Raw genomic sequence first — 17369 nt, forward strand, 5'->3', positions numbered from 1 at the left:
AAGTAAAAATTGTGGTATTAAATGTAGTTGAAATTTCTGCATTTTGCTGTTTGGAATATGAAGAAACTTAAATATGAGAGGATGGCTGTGGTTGTGGCAACAATTGATTGATTCTGTGTTCTCCCCACGTTTGTTAGCAAAATGTGTAAAACTGTTTTTTGTTGCTTTTTGGGTTTTTTTTTCCCCTCAATTTTAAGATGAGCTCTACTTTTTAAATTTGAAAATACAGCGAATAATTTGGTTTGTCATGTTTTATTGTTTGATTTTTAGCTATTAAAGAGTACCATCTCCTTTCTTTGTAAGGTAAAGAAGAAGGATCAAACATGCAATTGTAATATGTTCAGACTTTTTTTTGTAATCCTTCAAGCAACCAACTGTTTAAAGCAAATGGGAAATGTGATGTAGGGAAGATTTTTATGTGCAATTTTGGCAGTCTGCTAGTTCTTGATCCTTTCCCAGGGTTGTGCAGAACTTGTACTTGCCACAGTATAGAGATAAACTTGATTGATGCACATAGAATTGAGGAGGAAGGTGGCTCTCTTCACTATCCCTTCTCAATCATCATACTTTATGGTTAATTTATCAGTAATGATTTTTAACATGTCTATTTATGTTAAACCTGGGGTAATGTCATATGGTAAGAGGAATGACGCTTACTTAAGGAGGGAAAAACATTAGAAGGCCAGGTTTAGGCCAAGCAAATAAACTGTATTTGACTTCCAGCTAGCTTAAAAAGCTCCGTAGTAGGTATACTGTTAAATCTTAGCATCTTGGAGGATAAACAGCTGCTCTGTTGGTAAATGTAAGTACTTCAACTTTCGGTTTCATATAATACGACTCTTCTAGTGAGTGAGTGCAAAGAAGTTTTCTTCATGCTTTCATAATGAAGTATGTATTTCCCAGTAGTACAGTGACATAATTAAAGAGATTGAATTTTTTTTTCTATTACAGTGCTAAAGACATGAAATAAGAATTAGGGGAAAAGGTCAAATGTTATAAATTTATTTTGGGACATATATATTGCAACCTCTGTGGAAGCTTTTGAAAATTCAGGCAAAGATCAATACACTTCCAATAAAACCTTTAAACTTCCAATAAAACAATATTTTAAACATATTATATATATATATTTATATATATTTTTAATTAAAGGGATAATTTTAGCAGGATTTTATTTTTTTAATACTGCATTCCTCTGACATAGCTCTTTCCAGATTGAAGGGATGCAAATGAGGTAAGAATTAAGGCAAACCTAAAAGGCATGCAAATGAAGTACATTTATATCCACTGACAATACAAGCACACGTGTGGATCAGACTTAAGAGCTGAGGAACTCTTCCCCTCTGTCTGTCCAGTACTACTTTACAGCAGAATGGTGACATGATTTATAATAAACAGTTAACATTACCATGGGAATTCAGTGTCACTAACATTACTCAGTCTAGGAGACACAGAGCTAGCATCAGTAAAACATGAACAATAAATAATATAATTCACTGCAGCACAGGACTGCTGCACAGGCTTCAGAGGAATAGGGCTGTTATGAAATGACATTGCACACATCACGTTGTGGCAGTTTATTTTTATAATATATACTTTTAAAATTCTTTAGCAAATGACATTCTCATGCACACAAGTGTTTCAAACACAAGAAGCAAGTCCATTTATAGGTAGTCCAAGCAAATTTTTGTGTGTGTGGAAATAGCTGCAAACTGAATGGAACATTAAACTTCTGTGCAGTCTATGACGCATTGTACACAAGCTCATTTTTGAATGTCACACTGCAGGAGTAATACAATGGAAGGATCACTCTTTGCAGCTTCTTTGAATTCATCCAGTGTGATCTGGTCGTCTTTGTTCTTATCCATCTTACTGAAGATCTTGTCTACCCGTTGCTCAGGCGTCAGACCATCCTCGTTCATTTTCATCATTATCACAGTGCCCACCATTTTGTAGATGGCCTTTGGAAAGAAACCAAATGGAAGATTCAACATACAAAATAACCTGATTTTCTGATGCAATTAAATTCTGGAAAGATATTGCAACACTAAAATAATTGCCCATTTCCCTAAAGATTTTTTTCTTTTTCTTAGGAGCTGATGTCCATATACGTAAAACAAGGAAAAATGTAGTTTACTTTCTTTAGATGTAGATTTATTTTGGTGGTTGCATTTGGCATCCTGGAATGAATTTCTTTGGCTTTCTGTTTCACAGTGCAGAACTTGTACCCTATTCTCTGGATCAACTGTTTATTTTGGCTTTTAGTCACTCAGCTGAAATATTTCACATAAATTCTGAATAATCGGTTTTAGAAGTCATCACCTTTCAACAGCTTTCTATGTGTACATGTGAGCAAAATATGGTATTAACTATTGCAGCGAGTAGCCGGCAGATGATGAGATGGTAAACTTTATCCTTCCTGTTTGTTATATGCTGGGGTCATCTTGAAGCCCATCTGTGAGAGCTCACTTAAAATAGTGTGTTGTTATCCCTGTAAATTTCTGTAATCATCTAAAGTTAATCTCCAATAAGGTTTCAGCTACTTGAGCTACAAACCAGTAATTTCATGCATGTCAAGTGATTTTGAGATGATGGGCTTTGTAAATCCTTTGCTATTCTGTTCTTATGGTTAATCTGTTCATCAGAAAAAAAAAATTACCTCGGGTTATTTAAAAGCTTATATGCACATATGTACTCTGCAATTTTCAAAGATTACATCTATTAAGATGTTTGTGCTTCTACCACTTAGGCATGAGTCAGTAAAGGACAAGTGTATGTAATACACACTTTTAAAGATACAGTACAGCTTCTTGTGTGCTTAAAACCTAAAGGGTATGTGAACAAGTAATCAAATTTCATTAATATTCAGACATATTATTTTTGAGTGTCATATTGATCTCACCTCTATAATTTCCAGCATTTCCACTCTTGTAATTTTACCATCACCATCCAGATCATACATGTTGAAGGCCCAGTTTAACTTTTGCTCAAAACTGCCTCGTGAGGTGATGGACAGTGCACAGATGAACTCTCTGAAGTCGATGGTCCCATCTCCGTTTTTATCAAAGGTTCGGAAGGCGTGCTGGGCAAACTTTGAAGCATCTCCATATGGAAAGAACTGCAAAATAAAATAATTAACAGAACTGTAAGCAACGTAAGAAATCAAGCTCTGTACCTGCCATACTGAAGTGAGGCATTTATGAAGAGTTGCTGGTGAGCTCTGTGTGGAACTGAAGATAGGCAATGTAAGTTTCTGTAACAGTTACAGTGTAATGATTATTAAAAACTTATTTCTACAAAAATCTCTTAGCTTACCACAAACTATATTGCAAAAATATTTAACGCTAATTTAAAGCCAAATTAACTAGATGAACCTTAAAATGAAGTTGAGTGCAAATGAGAGATTGTATATGATATTCTCTGACTGTGAAATACAGCAGCCAAGGTGCATTTTAACAGTATTTTTTCTGCCTGGGAGTAACCAGTCCTTGACATGTTGCAACCAAATAGATGTGTGGGCTTGTTATATAATTACATTTATTTTAAAAAAATAATCCACACATAGCATAAAAAAACCAGGAACATATGTTCCGTTCTGCCAACCAACATTAATACAAGTACATAAATGAGAACGGAGATTCAGCTAAACAGTACAGAGGAATGCTTTTCATGTTTAATATCCATTATCATTGAACACTGCAACTAACTATATCTTAACAAAATATTTTAAATGACCATGACATGTAGGTTTTCAGCTGATATTTTCTCCCTTGGGAAATGTATGATTTAAGACACTTGAGACAGGAGTTGTTCTTTCTGTGGCTCAGACTCAAGAAAAAAATACCTCTTAAGAAAGGGAGTTTTAAACCAGTGCTGAAGTCCCACTGCAGTGCAGGGACTGTACCCAAATAATGTTTGTTTCTGTATTCCCAGCACAATCTTATGCAGGCTTTTATGATCCTAAATTATAAACGTGTGTTACTCCCAGTTTGAGAGCCATTTCATGTTGTGCTTTTTTAAATTCCAATTCTTAGTAAGTATTGCATTTAACAATATAAGTTTGAAGGAAAGACTTCAGTGGCAGCTGAGGAGGTGGGTCTACATTTTACAATTTTCCATTTCCCTGTCCAGAGCTTTTGCTGCAGGCTGATGGTTGCTGTGGTCAGCTGTGAAAGCTCTTGAGCAATACACTCAGATTTCATGGGGGATCTCGGGATCTCACAGCTTATACAGAAATGGGCACTTCTCATTTTCTGACTAAATACAGATTTAGAACACGGCAAGCCTTTGCTGTTTTTCCTTTGTGGAGGCCAAATGACCATTTGGATACTGTGTCTTGCCCTAAAAATGCAAAACTTGGTGTGCAGCCAGCTGCTTGCACTATGTGGCCATGCAGGTCATGTCAGGAGCCACTGCTGTGTTGCCAAACGGGTCCTAACCTGAAAGTTTCCTTTAAACTTACTGTTTTCTCTGATACCAACTTCAGACACAATGCTGGATAACCTTTGCATTGCTGAAGAGGTATGATACAATCGTTTCTCTAGCGCAGTTGCATTATAGTCATTGTAAAATCTTCCCCTCAAAAGAGAGAGTAGGGTTAAATTTTGCCCACCTCCATCCATTCAGAATATTGCCCTGTGGTGAATTATCCTCAAAGGGATGCAAATTGCTGTATTATCCTAGAAGGGGTATCAGGTGTGCCCATCTCACTTCCCAAGTATCTTTTGGGGAAGATATTTGAACATGGTGTGAAGGCAACAAAAGAGAGGGACGCTGTACCTGTTCCAGTGGTATTTTGTCCAGGTTAACATCGCTGTTCAAGTTGTGATTTTCACATTTGACTTTGTATGGGTCAGCATCCACCCACTGCTTCTACACCCCTTCTCCAGTAGCAGAAAGGCATTTGGTATCATCTCCCCCTGAAAATACAACTTACGTGCCTGTACTCAACTCAACCTATTTCTATTTTGATAATCCAAATTGATGGAGCTGTAAATACCTCAAGGTGCTGCTGCCACTCTTTATGTACTTTCTGGTTTTTGACCTTTAAAAATGTTTGGACTCCAGTGTGGTAAGCATGATTGGGCTTGTAAACACATAAAAAGACACATGGATTCTCTGATACAATTCAGGAGTGCAGTGACAGCTACCAGACCTTGCTGAATGGCTCTTCTGGTGCAAACCTCAACCTTTTGTTAAAGCAAATGTAGCTCCCTCCGCAGGAAGGCTCTTTGGGCTCACAGTCCTGCATTTGGCTGTGTCAGAACAAAGTTATGTGAATGTTATCCAAAACCGGAACATTATTTGCAGGTTATTGAAAATCCTGATCACTGCTTCTTCTTCCTCATGATCCACCTGTCCCCCAACTTTAAGTACCAATCGCAGATGTTATCATAGGTGATATTTAATTTTACGTGTGTATAGATAGATGTACACTTCTGCAGACCACTGGGGAGAAGTTAAGTAGTGGCTTTTGTGCCCTGCAGCTCCACCAGGACTCCACTGCTCCCCCCTTCTATTATTGGAAGCTTGCTGGCTGTTCCAAGCTGAAAAGAGAAATCTCTTGCTTTTTAAATCTGTACTGAACGCTGTCCTGTGATGTGTATGTTACCAAAAAACCCACTTCAAAATCTTACAGTCTTTCAAGTGTTTCTGTTAAGAGCTGACTATTGCTGAGGATGCTGCCTAATCAAGTATTTCTCTGACTGTGACTCTGCAGTCTCTATAACAGAAAGGCAAGTAGCTGGAGGGAAATGGGGTTGTCCTTTTCGCTGTCCAGAGAACCAAAATACATTGAGGTGCCCTCTCCTATGATCCACACTGAGAAATGGTACAAATGTACTGGTGGGATCAAAGAACTAAACTACAGTGAAGAAGCTCACTTACAAAAACGGTGAAGAAGTGGCAGACACCCAGAAATACTCAAGAGCCCAAGAACAAAGTGGGGGATTAGGAAGGGTCAGTGGCTGGAGATGCCAAAGACCATTTCTAAATTATTCTTGGTGAACGTATCATTCAGTGTCCCATTAGAGGAGCATAAGCAAGCTGTGACTACCTCTTGTGCCAGTCATACCATTAACCTTGTGTAGCAGGGAGAAGAGCATCCTTCTAATTTTTTTCATCACAGACGAGTTTTTGTTTTCTGAGGTGAGGAAGGCAGTGGCACTGCTCAGAGCTAAGCCTTGGCACTTACAGCCTAGTAAGGTGAACAAATGGAACTGATGCCTTTTTCTTCTTTTTTTTTCCTATTTGCCTCACTCTAGGGAGCAAATTCAGTAAAAGGTCCTCTAGGGACTGCAGGCACTCTTCTTCAGTCTGTACCTGCTGGTTTGTATTATTTTTAGCTCAGAACAATAAAAAAACATTGTCAAAAGTTGTTTAAAAATCTACTTGAAGACTTCCATTGGCCTGTTTTGAAATAATTCATAAATAAGAAATGGAGTAAAAGGAAACCAAAACAATTACAGAGCAAAAGAAGCCAGCTCTGGTAAAACATTATTTGACTATTAAAATACAGTGAGGCCTTAGCAAGGTGTAAAAGCACAGACTTTAACTACTTTAAGACTAGTCTGAGCCAAGTGGCAATGGGAGACAGGGATCTGTGGAAGACAAACACCCATTTTTGGCAGGGGAAATATGAGGAGGGTGGTTTAGTCTGCCTCATATGGGACTCTGATATGAAACAAGTAAAGAAACACAGTTGGGATTTTCAGAGGCTACAGCCACTGACCAAGTCAGTGCCTTCAGCTGCTTCTGCAAACCCGTGTCCAGGTGATCAATCTACATACAAAAGCAACTAGTTCCCTTTTGCTGCACTGAAAAGTGCAGCCTACACACCATCATTGTCTCCACAATCTCTACAGACAACTACCAATTAGGAAAGAAAAAAGGAAGAGAAAAAAAAAATCCCTCTTGTTCTGCTTTTAAATTTCAGAGAAGATTGTCTTGTAGATTCTTATCTCCCAGAGTGTTTCTGGACACCCTTCTGGTATATGGGGGGCTTTCAAAGGGTCCTGGAATATCTAGCAAATAGCATCTACAAATTATACATAACTTAAGTCTGGGGGGAACTGATCTAATACCTAGAAATATTTATCTGCTTGGCTACAGATGCTTTAGTGTCTTTGAAGTGAGGCTGTTCACAGACAACTCTGTGACCAACTCTATTCAGATCATCTTTGGGAGGGAGTTATTGAAAAAGCATAAAGCATACGCTAAAGCATATGGCTAAAGCTTTAGAATGTGGCTAAAACATAAAGAAAAAAAAACCAAAAGCAATACACTTCCCCAAATTCCCCAGGGTCCACAAAAGAACGGTCTCTCCTTCATTGTTAGGAGTGAAGGGAATCTATAGACCAGCCTAAGTGGTGCTTTGTTTTTCATGTGATGCTTTATCACGTTTCAGATGCGTTTCTATTAAAAGGGAAATTCTGCTATAAAATGGAGAAAACCAGAATTGAGTAGTGTACGAAAAGCTGAACATGCTGCCTACACATGCCTAAGTGATGATTTGGTCACGGATGTAAGGTCACAGCTTCCAGCACCAACATGGGAACTGGAGCGCAGAACTGGAAGCAGGTGAGCAGAAGGTGGTACGGGGCTTCTGTATCCCGGGCTTGGAGAAGATGGAAGAAGCAGCTGCCAATTCCCCCAGGAGACGAGATTCCCTGTTCAGGGCTCAGCACTGCCATGATCTGCTGAGGGCTGAAGCAGCAAAGAGTGACGAGCAAGGCACAGCCAGTGCAAGGAGCAGCACAAGCATCATCAGCACGTGGAAGCAAGCCTGGCAGTTGGCTCCCATGGGAAAAACCTTATACAATTGATGCTGTTATACTTTAGAAAGGAGTTACCCTTTTTATCTACTTTGTTAGGGTTTTCTTTCCTCCCTTTAATAAGTTTGCTATGCACTGAGTTCACCTTTGTAAGTGGAGAACATGAGCACTTTGAGAATCAGTAAGTTTGGCTGCTGGTAGAAGCTCAGATGGGTATTTTTTATAGAAAACCTCTTAAATTTGAACCCAGATGCTGAGAGCTGCTGGTCAAGCCCCATCTTACAGGTCCTCGAAGTGAGTTCACTGAGGGGGATGACTGTGATGACTGGGGAGCAAGTTGCTGCTCACTAGTTTTTCAAGAGGACGAAGCTCTGTGTTCCTGCCAGCAGTACCAACGCAGGAGTTAGTCAAGGAGATAAGAAAAAGGATTATTTTTTAGTTCTTTCCTTTAGAAAAAATAATTGTAATTTACTATAACATACTGTACTCTTGCACTTCATGTCTTAAGGCATGAGAAGGGGAAGAGATGTACAGGGTGTGACCATCGGGACCTGTCCCGAAGGTTGTGCCGCTCGGGCGCCAGGGTGACCTGCAGGGCTGCAGCCTGTGCCTGCCAGCACCTCTCTGTACAAAACCGCAAACTAATGTAAGAAGAGCATAACCACAGCAGAACAAACAGACACAGCCAGGACATCATTCTGGAAAAGATTTGACTGCCCTGGGAATACACAGCTCAAGCACAGGTCAGGACAGATACACCTTTAGACTAGATAGAGACACATTTTCAAGACTTCCTGAGGATGTGTGGATTAAGAAAGGATAAGGCACAACATACCCCTCTCGTTCATGTTATGTCTCACCCTTATTCTCCAGAGCAATGCCAGTGAAATGAATGTGGAATGTTGTGAGCTGCCTCTGTGCCCAGCCTGGAGTGGAGAGGGCTGGCAGAGAGCATTCCACCAAGGGTGACCAGTGGGACAGGGCGAAGCCAAGCAGGATGGGGCTGTGAGCCCAGGAACGCCTGTGGGTGTGAGAGCCACAGCATCGCCTGGGGTCGGTGCTGTACTTTGCTCCTTGGTCAATGGAGAGAGGCTTCTCCAAAGAGCCACCTGAAGCCATCAAATTAGGTGTCAGAGATCTCTCCCTTGACTGGCTGTAGGGGGAGCAGAGGGATCATTAAGCTTAAACTATGTTTTTTAGCAAAGTAAGTCTTCACAGTCCTAAGCAGGGAGACTTCTAGTCCTGGTAAATCTCAGACTAGGCTTCTTCTCAGCTATCCTCTACATACTTTTGGCTGAACAAGTGTTTGCAGTGCTTGCTTACAAAACAGACTTTCCAAAATCACAGCAGTGGGATGATGTAATATCCTTTCCCTGCTGAAAGGTCTCAGCGTGGACATGGAAACCCCACACTTGCTTCCCTCCCCTATCTGAGACAAGCTGAACGGGCAGCTCAGGAGAAGGCACCAGCTACAGCATAGTATGGATCAGAGAACTGTGAGCTGCCAAACTGGGAACAGCTTGTGTGAACTAATATTTGAGGGATCAGAAAGAGATCAAACATTTTTTTTTTTAACAAATTAGTGGTTGAGGAATTGCTTTAGGAGACAGAAGTTTTTGATTCTAGTATTTCCCCCACTAAATATATTTTAAAATCTTTAACTCAAATAATTTTCAAAATTCTCCTTTCACTTAATCTGCATCTTAACCGCTATGATACTAAGCAGAACCTACATTATTAGCAGTATGGGCCAATGCAAACAATCCAGTTACTTCAGTGGGTTCTGAATTGGGCCTATGATCATGCTAAATCTGAAACCATTTCCTTACCACTTTCTAGTTCTGTCAAAGGTTTTCCCTGAGTTATTATTCATTGGATGAGATATTTAATGAACTGAAACACATCCAAATGTTTGTTATTCAAGTCCAGACCCCAAGGACATTTAGGCAACCAAGGCAAAACACATGAAGGGACACAAGCAGTGAAGGGTACTGAGCAATCACCTCCATAGACAGATCTTCCCTCACTCTAAGGTGTCCAAATGTTTTCGCTGTGGATTTCCAAGGGCTTTTCTCACACAACTCTTCTGTCTAGACTTTGGAGATCCTGTTCCCAGAGGCAATTAACCACACCTCACTGGGCTGAAGTTCTTCTGTGGTTCCTATGCCCAACTGCCCTTTAAATGAAAAGCATTTAGATAACCACTGAGGATTTCAGTCTCAGAGCTCTCCAAGGCAGAAGTTTACTGCAGAGACAATACAGGCAATGAATGAGCACCCAAGAATTTGGCTCCATAGAAGCAGAAGTAATTTCAGCAACTATGCATGCTTCCATTAGAATTTAATCAAATGTTAAGGGATTTGGATCCCAGAGATACAGGTGTTCCTGTTGTGTTCCCAGCTCTCAGCCACAGAGTAGCAGCACATCAGCACAGAAAGGCGTATCACATGCTTTTGAAAGGTCTGTGGCTGTCTTGTTCATATGCATAGAAAATTAAGTGAGGGTTACAACGATTTAATTTCACTACTGAAATTCCAGGGTGTGGAATTGAATGATGTTTCTGCACTGTGCTAGAGATGAGATGCTGTAACAGATCCAGACATGATATTCAGAATTGTGGTACAGATGGGGACCCTCCTCTCAACCTTCTTCTTATCCTCTGTTCCTCCCTACCCTGCATTATCACTCCGTTGTGTAGAGAAATCCTAGGAGAGGCCTAAAAGCTCTCGCAATAGCTCATCCCCAGCTACAGTACTGATGCCACCAATCTCCACAAGCTGAAGCAAGTGCTGCATTAACGGGCTGATGGGAATCCCTGATCTCTGCTCCACCACAGATACAGCCAGAGGAAAATGGGCGGGTTGGTGGCATCTTCTGGGTTAATGATGCATGTAAAACTTCCTGGAATAGCAGCAGGGTTTTGTGGAGTAGATTTCAAAGCTGAGAGCCTTGCCCAACCACATCTTGTGTGTTACAAGGCTAGTTAGCTTAAAAATTTATTTTGCTAAGCTATTTTTACTTTGCAGATGAAGCTGGAAAGAGCAAGCATAGCTCTAACAAACTCTGTTCATGTTTAGTGAATTGTATTTCCTCTGCCTTCAAAAATACAAATAAATGGATGAAAATGGTACTACTGTGTCAGAGTGTGTACCTTTTGAAATCCAAGCTCAATGTATTACCTTAAGGCACTAATGTAACTCAAGAATCAGCGAGATTATCACAGTTGATGATATGTAGCCTGTCCATGTATAGGACTGCAGCTTCTGATGGAATACGCAATGAAGCAACTGCATCAATGTATTTTTTTCTCTTGCATGTTAATATAGCTACAGTGCTTCAGAAGTGAGATTCATTTTGTGTTCCTCCTACATCTGCCTTTACTTGGAGCAAAACATTATCAGTGTTCCTGTCTCTCTCTCTTCTCCCATTCAGCCTTTGAAGGTTTATTATCTCCTTCCAGCTTGTTATACATGTACCAAAGCACTTCACACCAAAGCATGTGCTCAGTATCTGGGAGAAAAGCCATTTTCTGGCTCAACTCTAGCCTTTTTATTGTGCTTTACACAGATAAAAGACCCACTGAGCTGACCCACTGGAAAAATGCAGAATTGGAGCATGCCACAACCCTGTACTACAGGTCTGCATGGCTTTTACCAGCCACATTCCTTCAGAGGAATCAAGTTCTCTCAAGTCAGCAAAAAAATGAGTCTGATTATGTTTTGCTGAATATCAGGGAAGAGGTTACCCCATAGGATTACAATGGATTGATACACATGAATCTGGGCTTCAGGCTGACTCCAAGCCTTTCAACACTGGCAAAATTCATTGCTGCAAAGCAGAAGCCAGCATGGTATTTTCTGTAGAAAGGCAAATAAAAAAAAGACATCAGGGATAAAGCATCAGTTGCAGAGCAGAAACAACACAGAAACAGGAGTTAAAAAAAAACTTATACACGGTCTCAGAGCTAATCTTCACGGTAAAAACCCTCCAGTCTTTTGCCCCCATAGATGCTGATTCTGGTATAGCTGCACTCTTAAGCAGATCTGCAGTGTACGGTAGAAATATCCCACCTAGGAAAACTGCCTCCAGCCACCCGGCTTTAGCTTGCTAGAGGGTCCCAAGGCAGCAGGCATTATCCACAGCTGTGGGTCTATAGGTTGCAGCAGCAGCTGAGCCACAGGGCTGAGTCTCTGGAGAGGATAATCTCAAGGACCACCAGAGACCAGGGTCTAAATGACTATTTAGATGAATGTCTCAGCTCTCCATGTGTAAATTCAAGAGATGTCCCCACCTCAGAGGTGCGCTGTGAGGATAAACACAACAAAGAATTGTGACTATTTCAGATACTGCTGCAGTGGGAGTGATACAACTAGCAAGAACTGGGGAGAACTGCCAAACCTCATGGATATTTACTGCTTATGTCTCTGCTCAGTAGCTTTAATGCTGTGAACATGTATGCATGCATAGACACATGGGGAGGCTTATAAGCAGCTGTTAGTTCTTCACATAAAGAAGAAATATTTAGAAGAGCCAAGAAATGTAATTTCTCCCCTTCACGGGAAAAATTCACAATTTGTACAGGCTGAAGTGGGATCAGGGAAGAGTCTGTGTCTTATCCAGACCTCTAAGGACTGTGACTAGCTCTTACATTATTGTTAAGGACTGTCACCCTGATTTGCAGATGTTTTTAGCCACTGCAGAAATGCTCATTTGAAGCATATGGAGAAGAAATATTTGAGCTGACCTTGAATCATCAATACCAGTTCCTTGCAACTGTGAGAGACACCGGTTAAGAGACCAGAGAATGAGCACACACCACAGGCTATGATAAAGCAAGACCCACAGTAAAAAATCATCATATGCCAAGAGGTTGGAGGAAGATGGATGGGAAAAGAGAAGCCACGCTTCATCTTCTCAAACATCCATCTGGCAGGATCTACCTCTAAAAAAAACTTTCAACCTGAAAAGTTAATCTCTATATTCACATTTGTGGGGAATTAGTCATTAACTAGCAGGAAATGAATCGATTTTCAATCACAGCTTTTCTCTGATTAGATTTGGACAATAAGAAACTTAATTGAGCTGTGGTAGTGCTATAGGTCAATACACTAGCAGATCAGTTATTACTCAGTGCTAACAAAAAAAATCTTCAGAGAGAATTGTCGTCAAAACAATTAGTATTGCTAGTGCATAACACCATGACTACCGCTGATTAAATGTTATTTCTCTTTGATCTTCTTTAACTGAACAGCAGCACTGGAACACTTTATTTATTTTAAGTTTGGCACAGTCTCCCACTGCCCCAAGGTCAGCGATAGCACAGGGCTATGACAATGTCTGGATCCTGCTGTGCTGTAGCTATGCCCCAGCCTAATTACAACATCCTTTTTCCTGACACCATGTTATCTCTTTAGGAATCTGGGAACATACCAGATGGAGAATACACTGATCTGGGACACTTCTTTTTTTTTTCCCTCCTTCCCCCCCCCCCCCCGATGAAAAGATCATCTGACTCCATTTCTGAAAAAGGCTTTATTTTCCCAGTAAGTTTTGGCTCCAAAGGTTCAGAGTATTAACTTGAATGCTGTGCCTCCTGTGTTGTGAAGTCCTTAGTGCAAATTTCGCAAAAGGATGGGACTATAGAAGCATCAGTTAAGTGCTATTTCCAGCCAAAAAGGGATTTGAAACACAAGTCACTAAAGTCTGAGACAACCATCTTATGAATATACAGATGGAACTGCAGAAAAAATTCTCGTGCCTGAAATATCTGTCTCATATACTTACGTAATATGTCCTCCTAAAATTCTTATACATATGGAGTTGTTATAGCCCAGTACTGCAGAAAGGAAACTGCAGAAAGAGAAGGAAAATGACTGTAGCTGGGAGTATCAGAGAACTGAGGATTTGAACCTCAAGATCTCAGTGAGTGTTAAACTACAAAATCCCTTTTCTTGATATTGAGTGCAAAGGAGTGGAAAAAGAGGAAAATTGTATAGTACCATGAGCATCTTGAGAGAACTTGGTCTGCTGAAAAAAGCATTGATTATTCAAGGAGAGAAAACGTGAAGGGCTGACTCCCTCCCCAAATTGGTGTGCCCTGCTGCTTGTTGCCATCACAGGCTAGAAAAGGGAACCCCAGCCTGCACCTCCAGGAAGCTCGGTCCCAACAGGAACACATGTAACAGGAGAAGTAACTGCCCCTACAGCCACAGTCTCTAGGTCAGTCAGCGTGCAGTGGTGTGCACTTCATCCCTCTGTGCCCAACCAACTCCAGGCAATGGAATGGGAGGGGTTATTTTTTGTGTTGTACCAAAAACATTTAACAACGCCTAAGGGCTTGGCAGAGTTCATGACGTACTTGGGAACCCACCTGGGTAAATCCTGACATCTGTTTGCTTGGAGACCACACAACATCTGTCCCTAAGCTCCTGTGGTCTTGGCACACAAAGAGATACCTGATCTGAGTCGGTAACAGGGTGTGTTACAGAATAAGGTTTCAATGCGGGACAAAAGGGGGGAGAGTTAAGGGAATGGGAAGGACCCCAAAGTTAGAGCTAAGAGGCAAGAAGGACGGTAGCAATAGGCAGAATAGTTAGCATAATAGGTAAGAGGCAGGTGGACAATGATTTGGTTCATCCTTTTTTTCCTGCTGTCCCTAGGCATACCCTATTGACTTTTATTTTCAGTTCTGAGTTTCAAAGCAATTCCACAACTCACAGAGGAACAGTACTAAATTGAAGTTTCTAATCATTTGAAATTGGAAATGGGCCCACATTTCTAACTGCTGCAAGGCCTGTCTCAAAGCTTTTGTTTTGAAATGAAGCTGTGAGAAGACAGGATTTCAGGTTTCCTTCTGAAAATTTTGTACAGCTCTACCTAGGAGATCCATCTACCTGAACCCTTTTAATTCTGTTTTTATGGAGAATAATAACAAAAAAGGACTCTTTTAACACAATGCAGTTTTAAGATTCCAGCTTTGCAAGATAATGTATTTTCTTTCGTATCTAGGCTTTCTCTTATAACACAAACCTTTTGAAAGGTCAATGCCAAGACTTATAAGCCCGATATTGTATAAAAACTTTGAAATAGCAGCATTCTGGTGCAAAGGATCATGCATATGTAACTATATATACATACCTAGATATATTTAGATATATATCAAAGGAGAGAACTAAATCAGTTTTTGCTTAGAAAAAATGTCTTGGAAGACAACACTCTTGAGCTCACTGACATTTAAAAAAAAGCAGATTTATTTATGATGTGAAGTGTTGTGCGCATTTGTAGTTCCATGTGAATAACAGGATTATTATTGCTGTTACCGATAGTCACAATATCTAGGAATCCTCGTTCAGCTGCATTTGGATAAAATCTAAAGATCAACACAGAAGAAAAAGAAAAAGGAAAGGGGTAAGTCAGTGCAAGGAGCCTGGAAGACTCTTCTTTGTGACCTGATCCAATGGATTTTCTCAAGGGTGGGAAAGGAGAAGGGAATGACACAGCCCATTACATCACCTTCTGGGAATTAAGAAGAAGTATGGGCAGATCTAGAATAAACCACAGCTATTACAACAATGACAGCTCTTGTGTACACTATCTCCTTGTCTATTAGCTCCACAGATCAACACCCCTAAGGGGAAGGGGTCTTGAACAAAGACTTTCAAAGGATAAATGGAAGGACATAAAGGAGCATTACATTCTTGTTCCTTGTCTAAAATGGTGCAAGAAGGGAAAATCCTCATCATATACAAATTATTTTTTTCCATCAGTTATGTTTTGCCATCTGTAGAAAGAGATGTAGAAAAAGTCCCTGTGGGCCATATGGATCACTGGTTTCACACAGAGATGCCACCTCCCTGGATATGCTGTTGCTGTGCGAGTACTGACTGTACTCATGAGCCAATGCAGAAAAATGTGTATACTGATACCAGTGATACCTAGTACTAGATGCTTCACGAAGGTGTCTCTTTTTTAGGCAACTGGCCAGCTAAAGAAGATAGTATCATCCCACAGAGTAGAACTTCTCCCCCATTTCATCCCTTCTGCTCCAATCAAATCTTGTGGTATGCAGACTTCTATGAGATTAACTTAAGTGAACTGGGTGTTTGGAGGGGGAAAATTACCTCACAGATTCTGTTTCCTCAGTACTGTAACTTCGTATTATCACTTTCCAGTGGGTTTCTGAGGTTTTATCCACTCTTTCAGGTATCAGACATGACCACAAGGGCCATGTCATTTTTAGAGGAATCCGTAAACATATTAGTAAAAACTGGAACATGCTGCTTGCTCATTTAAAGCACTGCAAGCGAGAGGCAGGGTTGCCTTCTCTCCTGCATTTGCCTGCTTAAGTAACTTAAATCCTTCAGCACATGGTACCTTTGAATTTCAGCTTTTTGCCATGAGAAAACCACCACTGAAGCAAAAAGCTATAATGGGTAGAGCAGCCTCTTCTGTTACAGATAAATCAACCAGTTAAGTGCTTACCTGTCACTTGGTTCCTTTAAGATCTTACCGTTATTCATACACTCAGTCTATAAATGACTTAACACCATGCAGCAAGACCATAAAAAGGGATAGTATAAAATAAACTCTAAAACCTGCAGAGAATGAGTTACCTTTAATTAAGAACTATCTTTATATATAAAGGTGAACAAAACTATACTAATAAAAAAGATCCATCAACATGAATGCTTAGAAGAAAGCTACTATGCATGCCCATTCTTCCAACACCAGAGTATCTCATTGCATGCACTATTTGACACCGTAACAACTGAAGCTTCAATAACATAATTAGGAGTCAGCTGAAAAGAAGACACAATAAAAAGCACTTAAGTAATACAATTCTTTAATGCCGATTCCTTGCTGATTTATTTATCACACAAGCTTTGTGCAGTTACATGTTCTCCTTCATATTGTTACCCTCTGTACACCAGACCAACTAACGATACCCATACCACTTTAACTGAACATCAAATTCTGAGTGCTAAACGTAAAACCGATGCAATTTCACTTCAAAATCATATCCATTTGAATTCTTCCCCTCAGCTACAAAAAGATCTCTAAAAACCTGAAAGCCCAACTAAATCCACCTTGCAAGAAGCAAAATACGTCTATTTACAGACACAGCAAAGCATAACTACAGGGATGCATCAAAATCAATGTTTCCCATTACCTCAAAAATAAGCTCAAAAATGTAGACTGATGCAATTTGAACTGCCCAGCAGTATAATTATCATAACTAGCTCACACTGGGGAACAACTGTTGCTTTTCCACACTGAGTAATGAATATGAGTAATAGATTTGACTTTTTCCCCCAAGTATTCTGGTAAACATGTTAAATAAATCAGTTTGTAGGCTTTCATGAATACATAATAACAGCTACTCAGTCCTTAGCAAGCACGGAACAATACAATAACAGTAATAATGGCAAAAAAAAGTTCAGTATTGGGGTAAGAATTTGAAGGAGGATTAGTCATACATGCCTCTGGATAAGTTAGCTCTCTTACCTTATGAGAGCAGCAGATCGCATAATCTTTAATATTCTTGTACCTCAGAGTCAATAAAGATGAATAAAAAGCGCTATAGACGTTAATGGTTGA

At 40.2% G+C, this 17369-nt stretch overlaps 1 protein-coding gene across 3 annotated transcripts in view; it reads right to left on the reverse strand.

The window, feature by feature from the left end:
• Positions 1 to 981: 981 nt before the first annotated feature.
• The window catches only part of VSNL1 (visinin like 1), a 90711-nt gene continuing 74323 nt past the window's right edge, over positions 982 to 17369 (reverse strand). For all 3 annotated transcript variants that reach the window (XM_074861527.1, XM_074861525.1, XM_074861526.1), the window contains exons 3-4: positions 2903 to 3118; positions 982 to 1961 (exon numbers count right to left, since the gene is read on the reverse strand). In XM_074861527.1, coding sequence (XP_074717628.1) covers positions 1764 to 1961; positions 2903 to 3118 — 414 coding nt within the window. In that variant the 3' untranslated portion in view covers positions 982 to 1763. The remainder of the gene's footprint in view (positions 1962 to 2902; positions 3119 to 17369) is intronic.

This window comes from Strix uralensis, chromosome 3, assembly GCF_047716275.1.
Source record: "Strix uralensis isolate ZFMK-TIS-50842 chromosome 3, bStrUra1, whole genome shotgun sequence".
Classification (NCBI taxonomy): domain Eukaryota; kingdom Metazoa; phylum Chordata; class Aves; order Strigiformes; family Strigidae; genus Strix; species Strix uralensis.